Source organism: Centropristis striata, chromosome 7 (assembly GCF_030273125.1).
Source record: "Centropristis striata isolate RG_2023a ecotype Rhode Island chromosome 7, C.striata_1.0, whole genome shotgun sequence".
In the NCBI taxonomy this organism is placed as follows: Eukaryota; Metazoa; Chordata; class Actinopteri; order Perciformes; family Serranidae; genus Centropristis; species Centropristis striata.
The window spans coordinates 11,786,814-11,805,899 of record NC_081523.1 but is presented as its reverse complement, the minus strand read 5'-3'; the positions used below and the strand labels follow the sequence as shown (position 1 = coordinate 11,805,899).

The following is a 19,086-nucleotide window of genomic DNA, read 5'->3' as shown; positions in this document are numbered from 1 at the left end:
GCATAGAATAATACTTTTATACTACAATGTTATGGTTTGAGGGAAAATTTTGTTAACTGCTGTCAATTCGGCAGAGACCTCAGCTGACTTTTTAACGTTAGTGGCAAGTTAATGTAGGCCTGTATGTAAGTCACTTGCAGTGATATTTACAATTTTCCCAATAATGGAATTTCACTGTGATTACCACATCTGCAGATTGTGAACGTTGAGTGGTTAACGGGGCAGAGTGCAGATAGAGAATATCTAAATGAGGGAGAAAGAGTAGATGTGCTTCCATCCCCTTCTCATGTGGGGAAAACCATGCTACACAAAATATTTGCACAAAAACAGTTCTGGTTGTTACTGGTAAATACTGGCACTGGTTGTATAGTGTTGGTGAAATACAAAACATTCTTTCTTTCTCCCTCTTTTTCACTTGTCATCATTTTCCCTCTGTTTACATCTCTCCAGGGGCAGGGGGTTACAAGAGGTCAGTGAGCAGCTCTTTGGGAACATCAAGAGGAAGTACGGCAGGAAGGACTCCCAGAGGATGCTCTGTAATCCCCACAGTGCTGATACACCTTGGGGGAGACAGCTAGAGAAAGGATCGGAGAGCCCAAGTAATTCAGAGGAGAGGCAGAAGTACAGGCAAGAAGAGACAGCTGAGCATTTTCATGAAGAAAGAGAGGAAAGGAGAAAAGAGGAGAGAGAGAGAGCGAGTGCTGGGAGGAGAGGAGATGAAGAAGACAGAGGGATGCCCATGCTGACAGAGGAAGGGAAAGGAAGAAAGAGGCGGAGGAGGCCTTCTTTTGACGAGTCATTTTCTGTAGAGGAGCAATTACAGCAACGGCAGGACTCTGACACTACAGAGAAGCACCAGCCTGGGCCCCCAGAACCCAAAGTAGCACATAAGATGGAGACTCACAAAAATGATTCTCGACTTACAAGTCAGGCTGATGTCAGTAGAGAGAGGATAGAAAAAGCGGAGAGAGCAGATAAAAGCGATAAAAGAGAAAAAGGAGACAGGGCTGAAAGAGGGGAGACGGTTACTAACGGATCTGACCCAGACTCAGCTTTAAGCGCAAACAGAATGAAGAAGAACCCGGTGGGTCGTCCGAAGATCAGCACGGATGCCCTGAAACACAGAGAGCCTATTCACAATCATATCAACAAACCCAATCTAAACACAAACCCCAGACTCCCGAGCCCAAACCCGAGCCCCAGCCCCAGGGGCAGCATCAGTCCCAGCCCCAGCCCTAAGCCCAGGGCTAACATGAGTCCCAGTCTCAGCCCCAGACCCAGGGCGGCCTTGAGTCCTAGCCCTAGCCACAGCACCAGCTCCACAGCCAGTTCCAGACCCACCAAGGCCAAGGACAGGTGGTCCTACCTGAAAGCTAAAAGCCATGCCAGCCTCACGCCACCACAGAGAGACAACCGGGGTAGCCCCTCCACCTTAGCTGACCCACCCTCAGCCTTCCCCATCACCCCCTCCAGCCCCCTCTACACCAACACTGACAGCCTGACCGTCCACACACCCATTAAGAGGAAACGAGGACGCCCCAAGAAACAACCTCTCCTAACAGTGGAGACCATCCACGAGGGCACCTCCACCTCACCTCCAAGCCCCCTGGCACAGGACGCCGCCGCAGGGCTAAACCGTAGGAGGAAGATACACAACCAAAACACATTAGTCCAAATGACTTCCACAACCATTAGCGCCAATTCCAACAGTCTGAAACTAAAGCGTGGCAGGTGTCCTTCCAGGCCAGTGAATAAGATGAAGCTTGGGAAAATGCAGAGCATCCTGAACGAAATCCTGTCAGGTTCCAGTCAGAACGGAGCTCTGGCTCTGAAGTCAACTTCTGCCCCTGTTACCTCAGCGATGAGTGCCATGGCGTCCACCATCGAGGCTCGGCTAGGAAAACAGATTAATGTCAGCAAGAGAGGAACCATCTACATTGGTAAGAAGAGAGGGAGAAAACCCAGAGCAGAAACCCAAGGCTCCAACCCTCCAAAAACCACTAGGGACAAGCCCCCACTGTCCGTCTCCACATCCAGTCTCTATGAGAGCCCTGTAGTGCCTTCCGCCACCTTGTCTCCCAGCTCCAGTGCTCCATCCATTAGAACAAGCCACTCTGATGCCACTATGCCCAGTTTGCAGCCGATCTCAGCTCTGCCCTCCAAGCCACCAGGCAGGAGCTTCCTCTCCGGGGGGTGGAAACTGTCTCCTCCACGCCTTCTGGCTAATTCACCTTCCCACCTGTCAGAGGGGGCGTCGGTGAAGGAAGTGACCCTGTCCCCCATCAGCGAGTCCCACAGTGAGGAGACTATTCCGAGTGACAGTGGGATCGGGACAGACAACAACAGCACCTCGGATCAAACTGAGAAGGGCCCCGCCTCTCGACGCAGGTACAGTACACCGATACACTTCTTCTTTCTTGAACCCTAACCCTTGAGTTATAGGCTTTTGTTTTACATTTCAGACCAAAAAAATAGCATTAGAGTAGAATGCACTTTTAAATTAACATCGCAGGATGGTCAGATTGTTGGCCATTTTTTATTATATCGTTACCACTGTAACAAAGAACTGTGACTGTTATGAACTTAAAAACCACATAAACCAGCTGGTGGCAAGTCGCAGATTCACTGAGATGAGGTTTTAAGAAACGACCAAACAAGCAGCAGAGTTATTTTGAATTGGTTTATTGACAATGGCGCACAGTTCAATTTCTACTCTGTTTCTCTACTCTGTTTCTTCTGTATATCCATAAAAGTGGTGGTTTTAATGTGATTTTACATTTCATGTGGTGTTCATACAGGTACTCATTTGATCTGTGTGGGTTTGAGGCTGCAGAGGCAGCAGCCCTGGAAGCATCCAACAAGGGCAGCCGAGCACGCTGTGAACGGCAAGTAACCGCTGTTGACAACTTCCTGTCACAGCAGGAAAAGAAGCAAAAACATCATCGGCGGAAGAGGAAGTGCCTACAGAGCCGGGACCATCTTCACTTTCTCTCTGAACTGGAGGAGGTTAGAAACACTATCATATATTCTGTGTGTTATCTTTGACCAAACACTGTAATCTTCAAGTACATTGTATATTTTTTCTAAACGTTTCCTCTTTTTTTATCCTCCCTGTAGGTTGTGGTAAAGCTCCAGCAGCTACGAGTGTCTCACAGACGATACACCTGCTACCCCCAGCACCCGTATCCCTCAATTTTCCGCCTCAACTTCCATCATTACTACCCTGTTACCTACGACTCCTACCCCTGCGACTCCAGCTCGTACCTCCGCAGGAGTGCCGATCTGAAGGCTAAGAGGAGACGAGGCCGTCCAGCCAAAGCCAGCGAGCCAATCACATCGAAGCTGCCTTTTGTTCAAGGATATGGTTATCCGCTGGCAGGGGGAAATTACTATGCAGCACCGTATGCGATGCCTTATGCACCTCCTCTGAGTCTGGGCTACTTTCCCCCTGCTCCCCCATTTTACCTGCCCCACCACTCGCTAGGACCTGCACCTCCATCTCCCTTCATGAGGCCCGCTGTCCCCCCTCCCAAGGCTTTCCACTCCAGTGGACACTCAAAGCTCCAGCCAGGGGCCAAGCTTCGCAGCACCAGTGGCCCACTCCAGGGGCCCTCTGTAAGAGGAGAGGGCCTGGGATCTCTAGGCGGTGGCAGTGCAGGTAGTCTTGCAGGGGTTCGTCTCCATAAGAGGAAGCACAAGCACAAACATAAGCACAAGGATGAACCCCTCCTTTCGCTGCGAGACCGACAGGAGTTGGGTGGGCTCTTCAGCGGAGCTAAGACCAATGCACGTCTCAGCATGCTGAGTGACAGGAGGGACTTGGCCAGTCAGGGCTCTTCAAAGCATCTGGAGAAGCAGAGGGGCAGCGGTAGAGGCTCAAGCCTGGGATCCAGCTTAGGGATGTTTGAGTCAGACCAGCTGTCCACACACTCTCTCTCTGACAGCCAGTTCCACTCCCGTCAGACTCGACAGCCAATAAACAGCTTCATGAGCAGCTACAGTAGCCAATCGCAGCGGTCGGAGTCAGCTTCTGACCTCTTTTTGGGGTCACGGGAGGACGAGTGTGGAGGGAGGAGCAGGAAGACGAGGCTCACTGTGTTTGGAGATCAGGGCTTAATGTCATTCCAAACTGCCAGGCAGGAGCCAGGACAGATGAACAACTGCTCCAGTCCCTCCCTCACTGGTAAGAACCACTTAAAATAGGATTACCTGTTCATTTTTAAACTACTCTGTGTATTTACAAAGGAGCAGACAAAACATTACAGTGGAGATGTTTTTCCTTCTGCCAGGGGCAGCACAGTGAAATGTTTTGCTTACTGTGATGATGTGATGGAGGTTTGACGTTCGCCCAAATGGCAATGACTGCCAGTAACTGCTTGTCTTTTTCTAACCAGTTCACTTATGGTTTGACTTCTTGTGGCTGCCTCACAATAAAAGCCATCCATGGATCACCTGTGGAAAACTTCTGATATAAAGCATCAGCAGGGAGTTTTCAGCTGGCATTAACAGTAGCTTAACACAGCAATGGACCTCATTACAGGTCCGATTGCAAGGCAAAGGAGGGAAGATCATAAAACAGTGAGACTCCTATCTGTTAGAGAAAAGTAGGAACAGGAATGAACACAACTGACAGTGACTTCTGCTGTACACAGGAGATAAAAAAAACTGAACATAGGTAGTGTTTTAAGTATGTGGCTTTCTTTCAGTCACCTGCGTGACCTCAGTGACTCATTTAGCAAATGAGGTTAACATGATGTTGGCAAAGCTTGGATAAGGGTTGTTACGTGCACGTCAAGTGCTCCCTGCAGTGAGGACAGACTGGACATAGATACTCTACAGTAATGCACAAGATGCTACACTTTTGTTTATCATCTTGGCGTTACAAGCCAGTCATGTATATGTCAAGGTTGCTGTGTGTTAATATAGCTGAATCAGGAGCATGTTTGCAAAAATAATTGGTGTCCAATATATTATCCTGTTCCCTAGTGATAACAGGCTTGTTATTTGCTGGCGTAGAGACTTAATCTCGTATTTAATCAGAGTTAACAGGGTTTTTCCCATTTTAAATGTAGATGTCCGCATACTCGTCAAGGTGATTCCTATTAATAAACATGGTATGTCCAGGATTATCAGGACTTAAACAGACAAAGAGGCAGGGGAGCCCCAGATTCTCACTTCCAAACTAATGTGTATTTTGGTACATTCTGTATTCTGCTGTCTTTGAGCACATCTGGCTGGGGATGGAGAGAACGTAATGCATGGATGGAGACGACTATAATTCACCAATCTCTCCTTCCTCCCCCCCCCCTCCCTCCCTCCCTTCCTCCTCTCCTGCCAATGCCTTTGCCAGAGATATATTATTCACACAGTGTGATTTATTTTCTACAGACACGCCGTAAAAGGCCCTTGCCTGTGTTAAAAGAGCTGGCTGGCAGCCAGGGGTTTAATGACTGGGGCCTAGTCCAGTGGTGGGGAGGAGAAGCCAGGGGCTCAGTTAGAATACACCCCCCCACCCCAGGGGATCCAGGACGGATGACTCATATACACACAACCCCCCCCCCCCCCCCCCCCCCCCCCCCCCCCCCCCCCCCCCCACACACACACACACACACACACACACACACACATACACACACACACACCCACACACATACTCAGCCCTCTTCCACGTTATCCCTCCAGTGTTGTTATGCCTCTTCTACCTTCCATGTCCTTCCCTTTTCCCCTTGTGCTGCTTCTGCAGTTCTTGCCCTTGCTTTCCTCCTTTGCCGCTCTCCCACAATCCACACTCAGACTTCCCCTTGTTCCCCCTCTTCCTCCCCCTCCCCATCCCCCTTCTATATCTGTCTTTCCTTCCCTTTCTCTTTCTGCCCCCCCCATCTCCCCTCCCCCTCGATCCCCCATTACCCTCTCTTTTCCCCATTCTCTCTGCCCCTCCTCTAGCATGACTTACTGCCTCACTTCACAGCTTTAGCCCAATTAAAACACAGGCGCGTGTGCATACGCATGCAAGACGCATACATGTGCGCATGCACAAGCAGGCATAGGCCCACTCTGATACACACACACACACACACACATATACACACACAGTTACATGGATCCCCATCCCCAAGTTCATAAAGATGCAAAATTCATATTATTGTATGAGGATGTGAGATTGTTAACCATTCCTCAGTAGAACTAGTTTGTAGTGATTTTATTTTTTCTTGCACGTGTGCATGTGCGTAATCAGCAGGTCTCACTGCAGCTGACGGCAATCTCTCACATGCATATTTGCATAAAAGCAGGCCATCTTCTACTGAATTAGTGAGAATTGTTTTCTTTGCATGTGACTCACATGACTTACATGCATGCACTTTAATGCGCAGAAACACTCTGACTGAAGGATCACTATCCTGTCTGAGACCTGGTCTGTGAGCATGTATCTCTGTGTAGTAGTGACTTCCTATTCCACAGAGAAACAGGTCCTCAGTGCTATACGGCCCCTCACACTGCTGAAGGTCACTGGTTTTATGTTCCGTGTATGCAGCTCATAAATTTCTGCTACTTTGTAGTGTGTGTGTATGTGTGTGAGTGAGAGCTGAGCGTGTGCACACTTCTGTGCAGCTCATAAACTACTGCTACTTAGTGCTTTCTGCATTAGACTAATTTCACTGTCTGCCCTGAATTCTTGAGCAACAATAGAGAGAGATGTTCCACTGAGTTTTAAATGGAGGGCGGTCAGGCTTCTCTTTATCTTCCCTTACTTTTAGGTTTATCAGCAAACATGTTAACATGGAGCTAAACACTCTAAAACTCTATATTTTCCATTCAACAATCCCATTTGGTTTCTTTAAATGTTTGTAAAAACACATTGTGTGACATTGTCAGAACTGTGTTCTTTATTGTTGAATTTAATTACTCCAACCCAACATGCAATGATTTATGAAAAAATAAGATTCTCAATGTGTTGTGCATCACCTTTTAAACATGAACTTGTTGTCTAGCCCGCCATATTTAGTGTGTAATGTAATGTAATTTAGTGTGTTTTTGCTTATTGCAGACATCATGTGTACCGCAGAGTAGGGCTGCACAATTCATTGACGTTTTATCATAATTGTTATATGGAAAAATGCATTTTCCATATTTGTTAAAGGCAAAATATGTGTCAAAATGCTATTTTAAATTAAATATTGTGGTGCTGCAGGGATGTCTCTAGATCATTCTACAGACTCAAGATAAAATTTTGGTTTGGTACAGATCCTCGCAAAAAATTGCACCATGATCATTTTAATATATTTTTCGATTAAAATGAGAATAACGATGCAAAAATGATCATTCTCTTCAGTATCTTGAATCATGTTACAGTTGCAATATTGGTCAAAAATAATCACAAAGATATTTTTTCCAAATTGTGCATCCCTCCTGCAGAGAACTGCTACATAATATCAGCAGGATTCTGGAGGGAAAGAAGGGAGGAGATGGTTAGGGAATCCAGGAATAGGAGTAAAACCTCAAGAAAAAGAGACCAAGCATGTTGTATGCACACTGCTTGGGGACTGGTGGCTGATTGTGCTTTTCCTCCATTTTGGCTGTGGCTCAGTCTGAGCCCGGGAACTGTGCCCAGGCAGAGAGGAGAGGAGGAGGGGGGGAGCTAAGAAACGGGACAGAAATGGGAAACAAAAAGAATGACAGAGATGGACCAAAACCAGGAAGTGGTTTCTGAAATAGAGACGGAAATGAAATGGTGCAGTGTTACCAGTTTAATTGAAAATTAGAGAGTAGCATATTGCCGCCCATGAAGAGTAGAGTGGAAAAGAGAATGAGAGTGATGGGGAAAAGGGGAAAGAGAGGGGATAGAACAGCGTGTAAAGGGCATTCTGCCCAGTTCACCAGTGTGAAGGAAACAATATGGCTCCAGTTTCTTCTGCTCAGCCATTCTGAACTGCTGAATTCATTATGTGTGCATGTTGGGCATGTGCGTGTATGCATATGTGTGTGTTTGTATGTGTGTTGGTGCGTGCATGTGAATAAATGTGTTGAGATGTGTGTTCGTATTTGTGTGTTTGGCTGTTTTGGCAGCCTGTGCTCCAGATGCACAGGGTTGTTATTGTGTAGCGACATATTAAATGGTTGAAGGAGACATTTCTGTGGGTTTCCTGCTAGCAGAATGGGATCTCCTCCTCTCGCCTCTCCTCTCTGCTCTCTAGTAGACAATTACAGGATAGGATCTGCTCTCCTGGCTCAGCTGGGCTTTGAAAGGCTTACATGAATATGTCAAAATTAGCAGGAAGCTCTTGAAGCAAAAAAAACAAAAAACATTCTCACCATGAGCTAAATTGGCATGATGTCTTTTCTGGCCTTTCCAGGGCTGCTCATCTTGACTGACATGCAAGCCTGAAAGCTCCTTTCTCTTTATAAACCTTGCTCTGCTATTTATTTACCATGTGATGTCTCACCTCACTCATTCTCGCTCTCTCCTCTCCCAGATGTTCCCGGTAAGCGGAGGTATAAGCGACGCGAGGTGGAACAGATCCAGAAGGACGTGAGGAGGATGCATTCTTTGAACTTTGAGCATGTGCAGAAGATCCTCCGTGCCAAGCGCCTGCAGCGACAAGCCAAAACAGGAAACAATGTCATCAAAAGACGGCCTGGGCGGCCCCGAAAACAACCCATAGAGGAATCAGAGCCGACTAATAGGAGGGAGGAGGATCGGGTTGATGGTCGGGGTTTGGACATGTTGGCTGGTAGGAGAGGTGATGGCAGGACTCTGGGGATGCCTGTCCTGGAGAGGTGTGATGACCTGCCAGGTAGGCAGAGCCTCAGGCCAAGCTTGACCCCCGAGCCTCTGGAGTTCTCAAATCACGATTCCATCTCAGCAACAATCGAGACGGTGGTGCATCAAGCGCGATCTGTGCCTCCGGTGGCCAAAGGGGCGAAACGCAGAGGCAGGGCCCACAGCAGGGACGAGTTATGGGCTCCTTCCAGTCAGTAGACCTGCAGGAGAGGAGTCAGTGCTGTTTCAGATGCAGTGCCCTTAATTCTGGGACTCCTTGGTGCACTTTGACTTGTTTCTCCTCTGTGATTCTTGAGGACTACAGAGGGTCAGTGGAGGAGCAGGAGGAAGGAACACTTCCTTCCCTCTGCAACCAGACATGAGCCTTTCAAGGATTCATTGGACCTTCATTTACAATGGCACTATATGGTACTATTTGATACTGAATCTGATGCTATAAAAGTGTGTGGTACTTATGATCGTGTAGGATATTATGTGATTCTTTATGTATCTGATACAGTGACGTGTATGGTACTTTATGATACTGTATCTGAATGTGGCTTTAGCCATATATTTACCAGCAAGGGGAGGGGGAATGGTTAATATTAAACTGTGCAGCTCTGCTTATTTTTGCCTTTCTGAGGAAGCTTGTCAAAGACGTGGGATAAAACAGCAGTAATTAAGCCACCTTACCCTATTACTTAATCCCTGTTTCTTTGCTCCCACCCTCATCTGTACCTTCCTTGTTTTTCTTGCTCTCTCCGAGGAGTAACTGATCCTTGCTGGCAGCTCCTCACTCCTTGTCCCCCTCCCTTCTCACCCCAATTCTTTAGCCCTCCCTGGTGCCTGCCGCTCAACTTCATCTCTCTTTGTCCTCCCATCTACTCCCAATCATGTTTAACATCTCCCACTGCTTGTGCTCCCTCAACCTACCCCCCCACCCCACCCCGTCTCATTTAATCTCCCTCCCTGCTCAGGCCTGTCCCGAGCAGTGGCATAAAGGCAATATGGTGGATGAGACTGTCCCAGACTGTACATAGAAACAAAGTCCACTGTTGCCTGCCTTGTACAATGAGAAACCAGCTCGTAGACATGTACTGGCATACAGTATATCAAATAGAATTGTTGTACCATAGACAATGAAAGTTGTGTATTGTTTTATAACCAAAAACAGACATGGGTGCGACTCAAGACAAGTTTGTTTTCAGACAGAAAGAACCACATATATTCATTCATACACTCATTATTGTGTTTATATCCAGGGGGCATTGCATACAGGAGGAATATCAGGTGTGATTTTGGTAAACCTTAAATTGGTTTATTGCACTATGAAAAAAACCATACACTTGCATCAATCAAATGCAGCACTTACATGCTTGTTCCAGCCTTATGTTTTGGCCTTCAATGGTGTGGATATCCATTCCAGAGAGCACGCATTATTTTAATCAATTTGTATATGCAGGCTGCGCAGCCAAAAGCGTAAAAAAAAAAAAACTGAAGCCCGAAGTCTGAATCGTGATTGGACAGTTCAGCTGAAGAGGGCTCACACAGTCAGTGTTTTGAAAAGCTAATCCCAGTCTTTCTACTTAACATGATTTTCAATTCATATCCTTGGAAATATTTTTTTTAAAGTAAATCCAGTATTTAGATTTAGAAACCAAAGTCTCAGTATTCAGTGTAAGGATGTTTTATTTAAAAGAATCTAAATCAGAGTTTGACAAACTCTCCACCATGTTGGCACCAATGTAAAGCATTCCTATGTGCACTCTAGAATGTAGCCATCTTGGATTTTTGTGTCAATATGTCAAGCCTTTGTTAAACTCTATCTGTGGCTTTGGGTAGTGGTTGGTATTTTCTCAATAATACGTATTTCAGAATATAAGCAATGGATCAGTGTTTCTTTGGCAACTTTGTTACAGTTTTGTTTCAGGAGATTCAGTTTTCTTTGGGTTAGGTGGGATTCTCAGTTGCAGCAGTTCAACTTGTGCCTTATGTTTCTTTCTCTCACCAATTACATTTGACCAAGTGGCAAAGAGTGCCCCTGAAAATTGACCCAAAATATTCATGATTGTGCATATGACGCGTGTGTCTTAGTCATCACAACCCCTGACACTGCCTGTGTCCCTTCACAGCTTCCATAGTCAGCATCCTCTGTCACCGGGCACTGAGTCTGTCTCCTCCTAGTTTTCTGACCCATATCATCATAACAGAACTAGAAGGGCTGGACTGAAGAATATAATATGATATTACTGCATTGAATACACACCATGTACTGGCCTATATACTGCTTTAACAGCAGTGTTGGAAACAGGAAGGTCCACTTTATCAGATGTGTTTCTATCCAGAGATATTGATTGTACTCAATGTCCCAGTTATAAGTGAGGTAACACTTTATATTAAGGTACATATATATTAACTTGCTTCTAAGCATGCATGCAACTCAGCAGCACATTGTCTTTTTATTAGTCATCATAAAGCACTTATTAATGCCTCATTCTGCAACTAGACCAAAGAGTTTTCAGTTACACTTTCTATGACGCCCATGTATGTAGAATCATGCATCATAATCTGTGATTAGCACTGTAAAATTATAGTTATAAGCACTCAAAAATATTAATAATATAATATTTGATAACAAAGCTGGGCTTAAAAGGTCAAGCATTACAATTCTTTAAGTTCCCTGGTCACTTACAGACTTGTGTGTTATAGTTGTGATAGTTCTAATACATTATCATCTTTTATTATGAATATAAAGACTGTTATAATGCATTATAATGACTTATCTTTAATAAGGATAAGAGTCAGGGTAGTGGGTAATGCATTATAAGTATATTTATGATGTGTTATAGACAGGGCTTGCAAAAGCAATGTCAGTATAAGGTATAATGACACTTATAGGTCATTATAAAATTATTTATAATGTGTTATAATTATTGCTATAAAGCAAGATAGACATGTGCTTCTAAGAAAGTGTTTTCCCTCAAAACTCTTATTAAGTGACATTAATAAGTGCTTTATAATGACTAATAAAGATGCTGCTAATATGCATGCCAATAAACAGCTAGTTCATGGTGAACCTTAATATAAAGTGTTGTTAAACTGCAGATCATTTATTCTGCCCAGTGTTTAACCAGTTATTTTAAACGGATAACTGGTTATGCACTTGGCAAAGGAGGAACAGAGGAGGTTGTCATGGAAACCATGTTCTCCTACATTGTTGTTTGCTATGCATCAGGCCGTGCCTGGCAATGACCTTAAAAGGAATTTCTGTTCTGGGTCCACCCTTCGACAAAGAGAAATAAGTGGTCTTATTTACTGAATAAAATGAATTCATGTAACAAGAATTGTGAATAATACCAGTAATAATTTGTAATAAGTTGTGCAGAAAGTGACTATCATTTCATGAAAACTATAGTTACTGCAGCTCTATGCAGTACAGCCTTAACCAGATGTAAAACTACAGTATTGAAGTGTTTGTTGTAAATAGTGTTAGTATGTCCATCCTGCATGGATACCGGTTGGGCTCGGCTATGCTGGGACTGTCTCCTAAAACCACAGTAGACCTTCTCTCTCTATTAAGACTGTTCCAGACCTGAGAAAACACACACAAGTGACTCCCCTAATTGATTTTCCTATTCGACAAATTCTGCTGTACATTGGCAGTCATCATTCCAGTCCGTTAAAGGAACAGTTCACCCCAATGCATATATAAAAATACATATTTTTTCTCTTGCCTGGAGTTCTTTTTACCAGACTAGACTATTTTAGTGTGAGTCATCCAGTTCTGGAGGTGCAGCAGGCCTCTTCTCACCCATATCTATGAGGCTGATAACCATTCAACTGCATGATAACGTTCCAACTGGGTGGCAAAGTGCCATATAGTCCCATTATTTTGGAGAGGAAATATCTCTATATTCTGCACCAAAACAATCTAGATTGATAAACAGCACTACAGGCAAGAAATGTTTGATTTTGGGGGTGAACTGTCTCTTTAAATTACACAGAATGCTAGAATAATTTGCCTTATCACAAATTTAAAAGTTCTTGGAGGATAACAGCCCTATTGTAGTGTACTCGACCAAAAATAGGAATCCCCACTGACTTGCAGCTATTTTGCCTGCAGCCAGTTGGGGCAGTGCAGTAGCATGAAGAGTAAGCTAGAGGGTTGTGTGTGCGTGGGGGTAGTTCTCAGAGGAAACAGCCAAAAATACACTCGTCCTAAAGTCGGTGTGCTTAACCTTGCTTTGCTAGATGACTTTCGGTGGGTCTGCAGTCTGTTGTGGTGAAGATGAGGTCTAGATGTGTGGTCCGTGAGGTGTAGAGACTACACGCTTGGCAGCTTACTCCATACTGTGGTCAAGTCAGCGGTTTCTGATGTAAGAGTTAAGGACCCCAGGTGTTGTCTGTCCTGTCTGTCTCTCCTACCAGCCAATGCTCCGGTGCCTTCTAACACTGACAAGTATTGTCCTAATCCAGAGCTTTCACTCTACACAGAGACTGCAGAGGGGATGTGGCTGTGAATAGGGTTCAAGGTCACTGTTGTTGGATTGTATTTGGCAGCCAGTCTGGACCAGTGGCTACAGGAGGCCCCTAAGCACTGATGTAAGGACCTTGTCTTCAGAGTGTTTGACCTTACATCAGTGGTTGGGGTGTATTTACTGAAGTCCACATTTACCAGTTCACTACAGCGACTAGAACGGGATATAATGGCACCTAAATTTCGATCACCCCCCCATTCCCTTTGTAGCATGCTGTGATGAGTGTCCTACACATGGAGTGAGGGGTCACGTGAGACAGAACCTCATAAATGTACATGTAGTCATCCTCACAGCATACGTTACAGTTCTAAGCTATAATGTTGTTCAAAAGCTGAAAGTGCAGATGAAGCATTGAGAAAACCAATAAATGTACTTCTTTAGAGCACAAAGTGAGCTCTTCTAACAGTGTGGGCATATTTTAGTTTGTATACATAGTGTATTTGAACCTTTTTCTAGAGTGGGTTTCCTTTATTTGCATGCTCAACTTGATTGTATGCATAAATATTTTAGACAAGCCGAAAGTTGAATTTCAATTGAATTTGGAGCAAGACTTGTACATTGTTTGATATGTTTCTTTTTGTAATGAATTTTTTAATTCATGAAGCATTTTTGTACATTGTATGAATATTAAAAACTGCAAATATTTGACATATAGAGTAAATACTAGATGCGCATGCATATGCATATATCCTTCACAGTATGTATGTGTAAATGTACACATATATTTTGTATTTGCATTTGCTGGCATACAGATATATGTCTTAAGCACATATATACATGCAATATATATGTATATCCATGTCCGCTGGCATGCTTTTGGTCATGTTTATCTTTCATGATCTTGTAGGTTCATTTTTTTTTTTTCTCTTTCCTCAGAAAGAAAAGCTCATTCTTTTGCTACCCTTCTGTTGGCTGGCAGCATTGAGCACTTATTAAGAAGAACTACAGTTGAAGTTGTTCATGTTATCCATTGTGTGAAATAATAAATGACTTTATTGACAGCTGATGGTGGCACATCTTTTCTTCTTTCATGGTTAAGATTGTATTGTATTTGTCTGATCTCCTTAAAAAAACGCCTTTTCACATGCTGAGATAAGTCCGATAAGTCACCAGAATGATCACTAAGTGACCAGAGCCAGCCACACATTGTGTGCGTGTGTGTGTGTGCCGCTTGCATGTGTATGTGTGTGGGAGCGAGATGACAGGAGGGTTTGCTGCACTGTTGGTGCTGAATGTCAGATGGTCTCAGTGAATGAGTACTACCCTGCAATGTGTTCGCCTGTTGCGGTTAAAAGAGAGGGAATCCTCTCATTAGATTATGCTACAACCTCACTCAGTCACGCTCACACACACATACCTACACGCTCTTACTCTCGTACTTGTTCATTAGCCAAGCCTACATCTCTAAATCCTGCCTGCACTAGCCCATCAGTGTCTGTTCTAGGTGGGCCGGGCTGCAGGCTGCTCTGTTATTGGACGGAGCTGAGTGGGAAGTGCCCCACTATTGGCTGCTGCCAACTAGTAAAATTCTTCTGTTACCATGGTTGCAGGGTGAGCTGCCCAAATGTGTCTCAGTGTATCTAGTGGTGCTGATGGAACCGTTGGCACCCCCGGTGTTATGCTGAAAAAAAATCCCCCCTCTGATGGAAGTCGGGCTGCAGTGGGGCTGCACCCAAATCACTCTCTGCTGATGCCTGTAAATGAGCCCACATGGCCCCACTCCACATCCAGCACAAGAGAGAGGATGAGATAGATCACCAGGGCTGTGATCACGATGAAACAGCACAGCAAAACACATCCTGCATGAAGGATGTACTGTTCAGCTGGAGCTACACTTAAAAGGGAAAAGGGGGATCATCAATCTGATGCATGCAATGCAATGTGTGGATTCTCTCACCAGGTTTAGTGTCAAATATAGTTTCTTCCAAGACAGCACAGTCCACTGCACAAGCTCTAGGTGCAAAGATTGTATAGAAATATATATATAATAATAACATCAATAATGAGGTGAAAGGTGGTGAAGATTAAAAGGTCTACAACTGGGGTGAGCACACCATAATTCCAGTGATATTATTTAACCCAAAAAAGTGAGTCTAAATCATAGATTCATGGGGAATTATGTCCATATAAAAGGTGCATGAAGGTGCTTTATTTTATTTAAGTGGAAGCACACTCAGGAATGTGGAATGTGGTTAGAAAGGACAGAGAAGGCTAAGGCAGAGCTAATCTTAAAAATAAGGTTCGACATATGGTTTGTATTTGCTAAATGTCAAACCAGAGACAGGTCCATTCAGACACCTTAGTAACTAATGTTCACAATATTGCTGTAAAAATAATGAAGGGATTTGAAGAAATCATTAAAAAGGTTTTGTGAAACATAAACAGCACATGTATATTTGAAATAATTGACATGGAAATATAACGGTACAATATTTTCCACCTGGTCAGTAGGTAGAGCCCACATGCTGGACTTAAAAAAAAAAACTTTTCAGCTTTATATTCTAATCTTATAAATCTTTTCTTCTCTGACATCTGTGCAAGGGAGAAATATTTCAGTATGATTATAGAGGTGCATGATAGTAAAAGGATTAAAAAAAATGTTTGCAGAATTGGATCAGTGTTATGATTTGGTATCTAGAGATACAGACTGTAATGGAAATGTAGTGGTGGAGGTTTGCACTCAGAAAGTGTAGGAGGAGGACAGGGCTTATAAATTGTGGTGCTCAGCTGGGGCCTGTAAGTTTACAATATCCAAACTTAAACAACCTGCTTTTTATGGAAAATGTTCAAAAATTTGGGAGGATTTTCCTCCCAATCCTCTGTGGACGAGCCTCTTTAAAATGAAGGATTTAAGGTTGAGAGAATGTCAAAGTGTGTGTAAAAATTATTTCTGGTCGGAGTTGAAGGATGACTGATCAAATCCTTTGCATCTCCATATGTCACATTGTATCTCCTGTTAAAAGTTGCACTTGAATGTAAGGCAAAGACTATAGTTGATAACCAGCCTACCTCAGACATGCACATACATTATCCCAGACTGTTCTCATTCCCAGGTCGTTAAATTCCAATGCTCACAGCCTGATGCACAAGGCATCTGTATAAGACACACAACTGTCATGTAATCCCATTCATGGCAATTTCTGACTCTAAGAGCATGTTGTATAAAGAGCAAGAAAGTCCGCAGAGGGGACTGGGGGACTGCTGGTGTCCCATGTGAGTTATTTACGTTTTCATTTATTTTAAACATGAACCATGATCTTTTTTGTAATCATAACCAAGTAGTTTTGTTGCCTAAACCTCGCCAAGTTTAGTTTGAATTCACAACATGTGTTTTAGAACAGGTTTTTTGTTATTCTCTATTTGCATGATCATCATAATCATTTTCCTGAAACCATCAATGTCTTCTCACATTATGTTTAGGATAAGAACTGTGATTACATGTATGTCTGTAGGTCTGATGAAAAGCTTTCACTAACACAGAAACATTTGTCTTAATGAAGCTTTGTGTAAGTTTCTATCTTACTCACTCATTTTCATTTCATTTTCAATCTCTCTTATCCTGCTTTCTTCTAACAGATGATCAGGGCCGTTTACTCTTTTGGTTAAACAAACCACGATATCTATTAGCCAATTATATCTTTGCTGTTAATATTTATATCTACGAGTCTTCGTGGCACCCCATTCACCTCCAGTTCATCATTTCCAGCGCCCACATATGAACTCAGCAGAAACCCGCTCCTCTTCTCATCCATCCACATCTCATCACCCTCGTCATTTATCACCACCACCACTAGTGTCTAGACTCCATCAGGGGGTATCCTACCCTCCCCACAGCTCGTCTGCCCCCTTTTAAAATATGATGATGTCACGATGGGGGTCTAATCGACAGACTTTTCTCCTTTCGCATCTTTATTGTGCATGTGTAAATAACTAATTGTTCACTCAAATGAAGTCTCTCTTGATTTAAGTGATGGTGCCAGCAGTGGTGAAATGTAACTAAGTACATTTACTTACATACAATTTTATGTAATGTAAACTTTATACTTTACTTCACTACATTTAGCTGCCGGTTAAGTTACTTTTCAGGTCGAGATTCAACATGAAAAAAATATAATCAATTTAAAATTAAACCACATAAAATAATTTGAAATTAGCTCTACCTGACAACATTGAAATGCTAATAAATGCATAAAAAAACAAAATATTATAATATATAAATAATATATATATATATAATATTATAACAATAATATTTTATCCATATTGTTTTCCAAATACATATTTGGAATATATATAACAACCTGATCGGGACCCTTCTGCATAACGAGTACTTTTACATTAGGATTTTTTTTTTTAAATACAGGACTTTTACTTGTAGTGGAGTAATTCTGCAGTGTTGTATTAGTACTTAAGTAAGGGATTTGATTATAATCAAGGGATAATCATTTTTCCACCATTGGTTGTCAGCCTGTGCTGCTCATTTCTCTGTAAAGACAAAAAGGTGGCCCACGTTGGTGAAACAGCCGTTCGATAAAAGCCAACAAGAGGCAACACTGCAAAAACTACAGACATTCAGCCTCAGTCCAACAACGGGCAGCTGCATTCCCAACATGCTGCCATCCACGAGGTACTGTATTAGCTTTGTGCGATGGGAGCTTTGAAGGAGCTTTGAAGTGTATCATAGATGGAGTGGGTGGGCATTTGGTGATTATACTCTCAAATTGCTGATTCTTCCTCCCAAATTCTTCCCACTTCATCCAACCTGCATAAATCAGCATTTTACCACAGCATATGTCCCGGTGACATATTCTGGAAGAGTCTGTGGAAACAAATCAGAACCTGCTTTGTTGCTGGTTTCTGCCAAGTTTTGCTGACAAAAGCACTTTAACTCTAGTCATATCAACACCTGTCTAAAGTGGCTGAAAACTGTCAAAATTGTTTTTGTCAACTTTTGTCAATTCATCTCAGTTCCTATGATAGATTCACCTACATGCATGAATTAATTCAAAGCTCTTTGTATCTAGGAACTGTGGATTTACTGTTATTTCTAGTTATGAAACTAAATGAAAAAGAAATCTAAATAATGCGATCAACATTCAAATGTAACTTAACTTGGCAAATATTTTATAATTTATTCTATTTTACTTTATCTTATGTGAAAACCTGCCCTTGGTCTCATCAAAAATAATATATAATTAATATTAATAATTATTAAATAAAATGACCTGGCTGCCGTCTGAAAGTTGATGTCACATGGCAGGTGAAAGGTCATCATGTGACGTGACCTCCGTTTGGCTAACGTGCAACTGTAACGCAGGACGTTGCAGACACACAGCGGCAAAGTTAGTTAGATGGTGAGTTTTGTGTGATTATATATCATGTTTTATTTAAAGTCTTACCATCACGTTGCATATCCTTCAAATCTTTATGCAACATATTGTTATGTGTCCTGACTGCTGGTTGTTACGGTGGCCCTGAAGTGCAAATCACAACGGCAAATCAGAAAACACAACAACAAATCAAAAAACACAACAATAAATCAGAAAACACAACAACAAATCAGAAAACACAACAGCAAATCAAAAAACACAACGACAAATCAAAAAACACAACGACGAATCAGAAAACACAACAGCAAATCAGAAAACACAACGACAAATCATCGTCACCGATTGGACTGGTGATCCGTAGTCACCAGTCCAATCAGTGTCGCCTGAGGGTACCTACCTTTTGCGGTTTGGTTAATGTCGTTGTGTTTTCTGATTTGCCGTTGTGATTTGCACTTCAGGG

General features: G+C 43.1%; 1 protein-coding gene across 1 annotated transcript in view; it reads left to right on the top strand.

Annotated features, from left to right (window-relative positions):
- Nucleotides 1-14,297, top strand: part of setbp1 (SET binding protein 1) — a 42,763-nt gene extending 28,466 nt beyond the window's left edge. The window contains exons 4-7 of the mRNA XM_059336833.1: nt 451-2,388; nt 2,799-3,006; nt 3,118-4,183; nt 8,472-14,297. Coding sequence (XP_059192816.1) covers nt 451-2,388; nt 2,799-3,006; nt 3,118-4,183; nt 8,472-8,977 — 3,718 coding nt within the window. The 3' untranslated portion in view covers nt 8,978-14,297. The remainder of the gene's footprint in view (nt 1-450; nt 2,389-2,798; nt 3,007-3,117; nt 4,184-8,471) is intronic.
- The last annotated feature ends 4,789 nt before the right edge of the window (nt 14,298-19,086 follow it).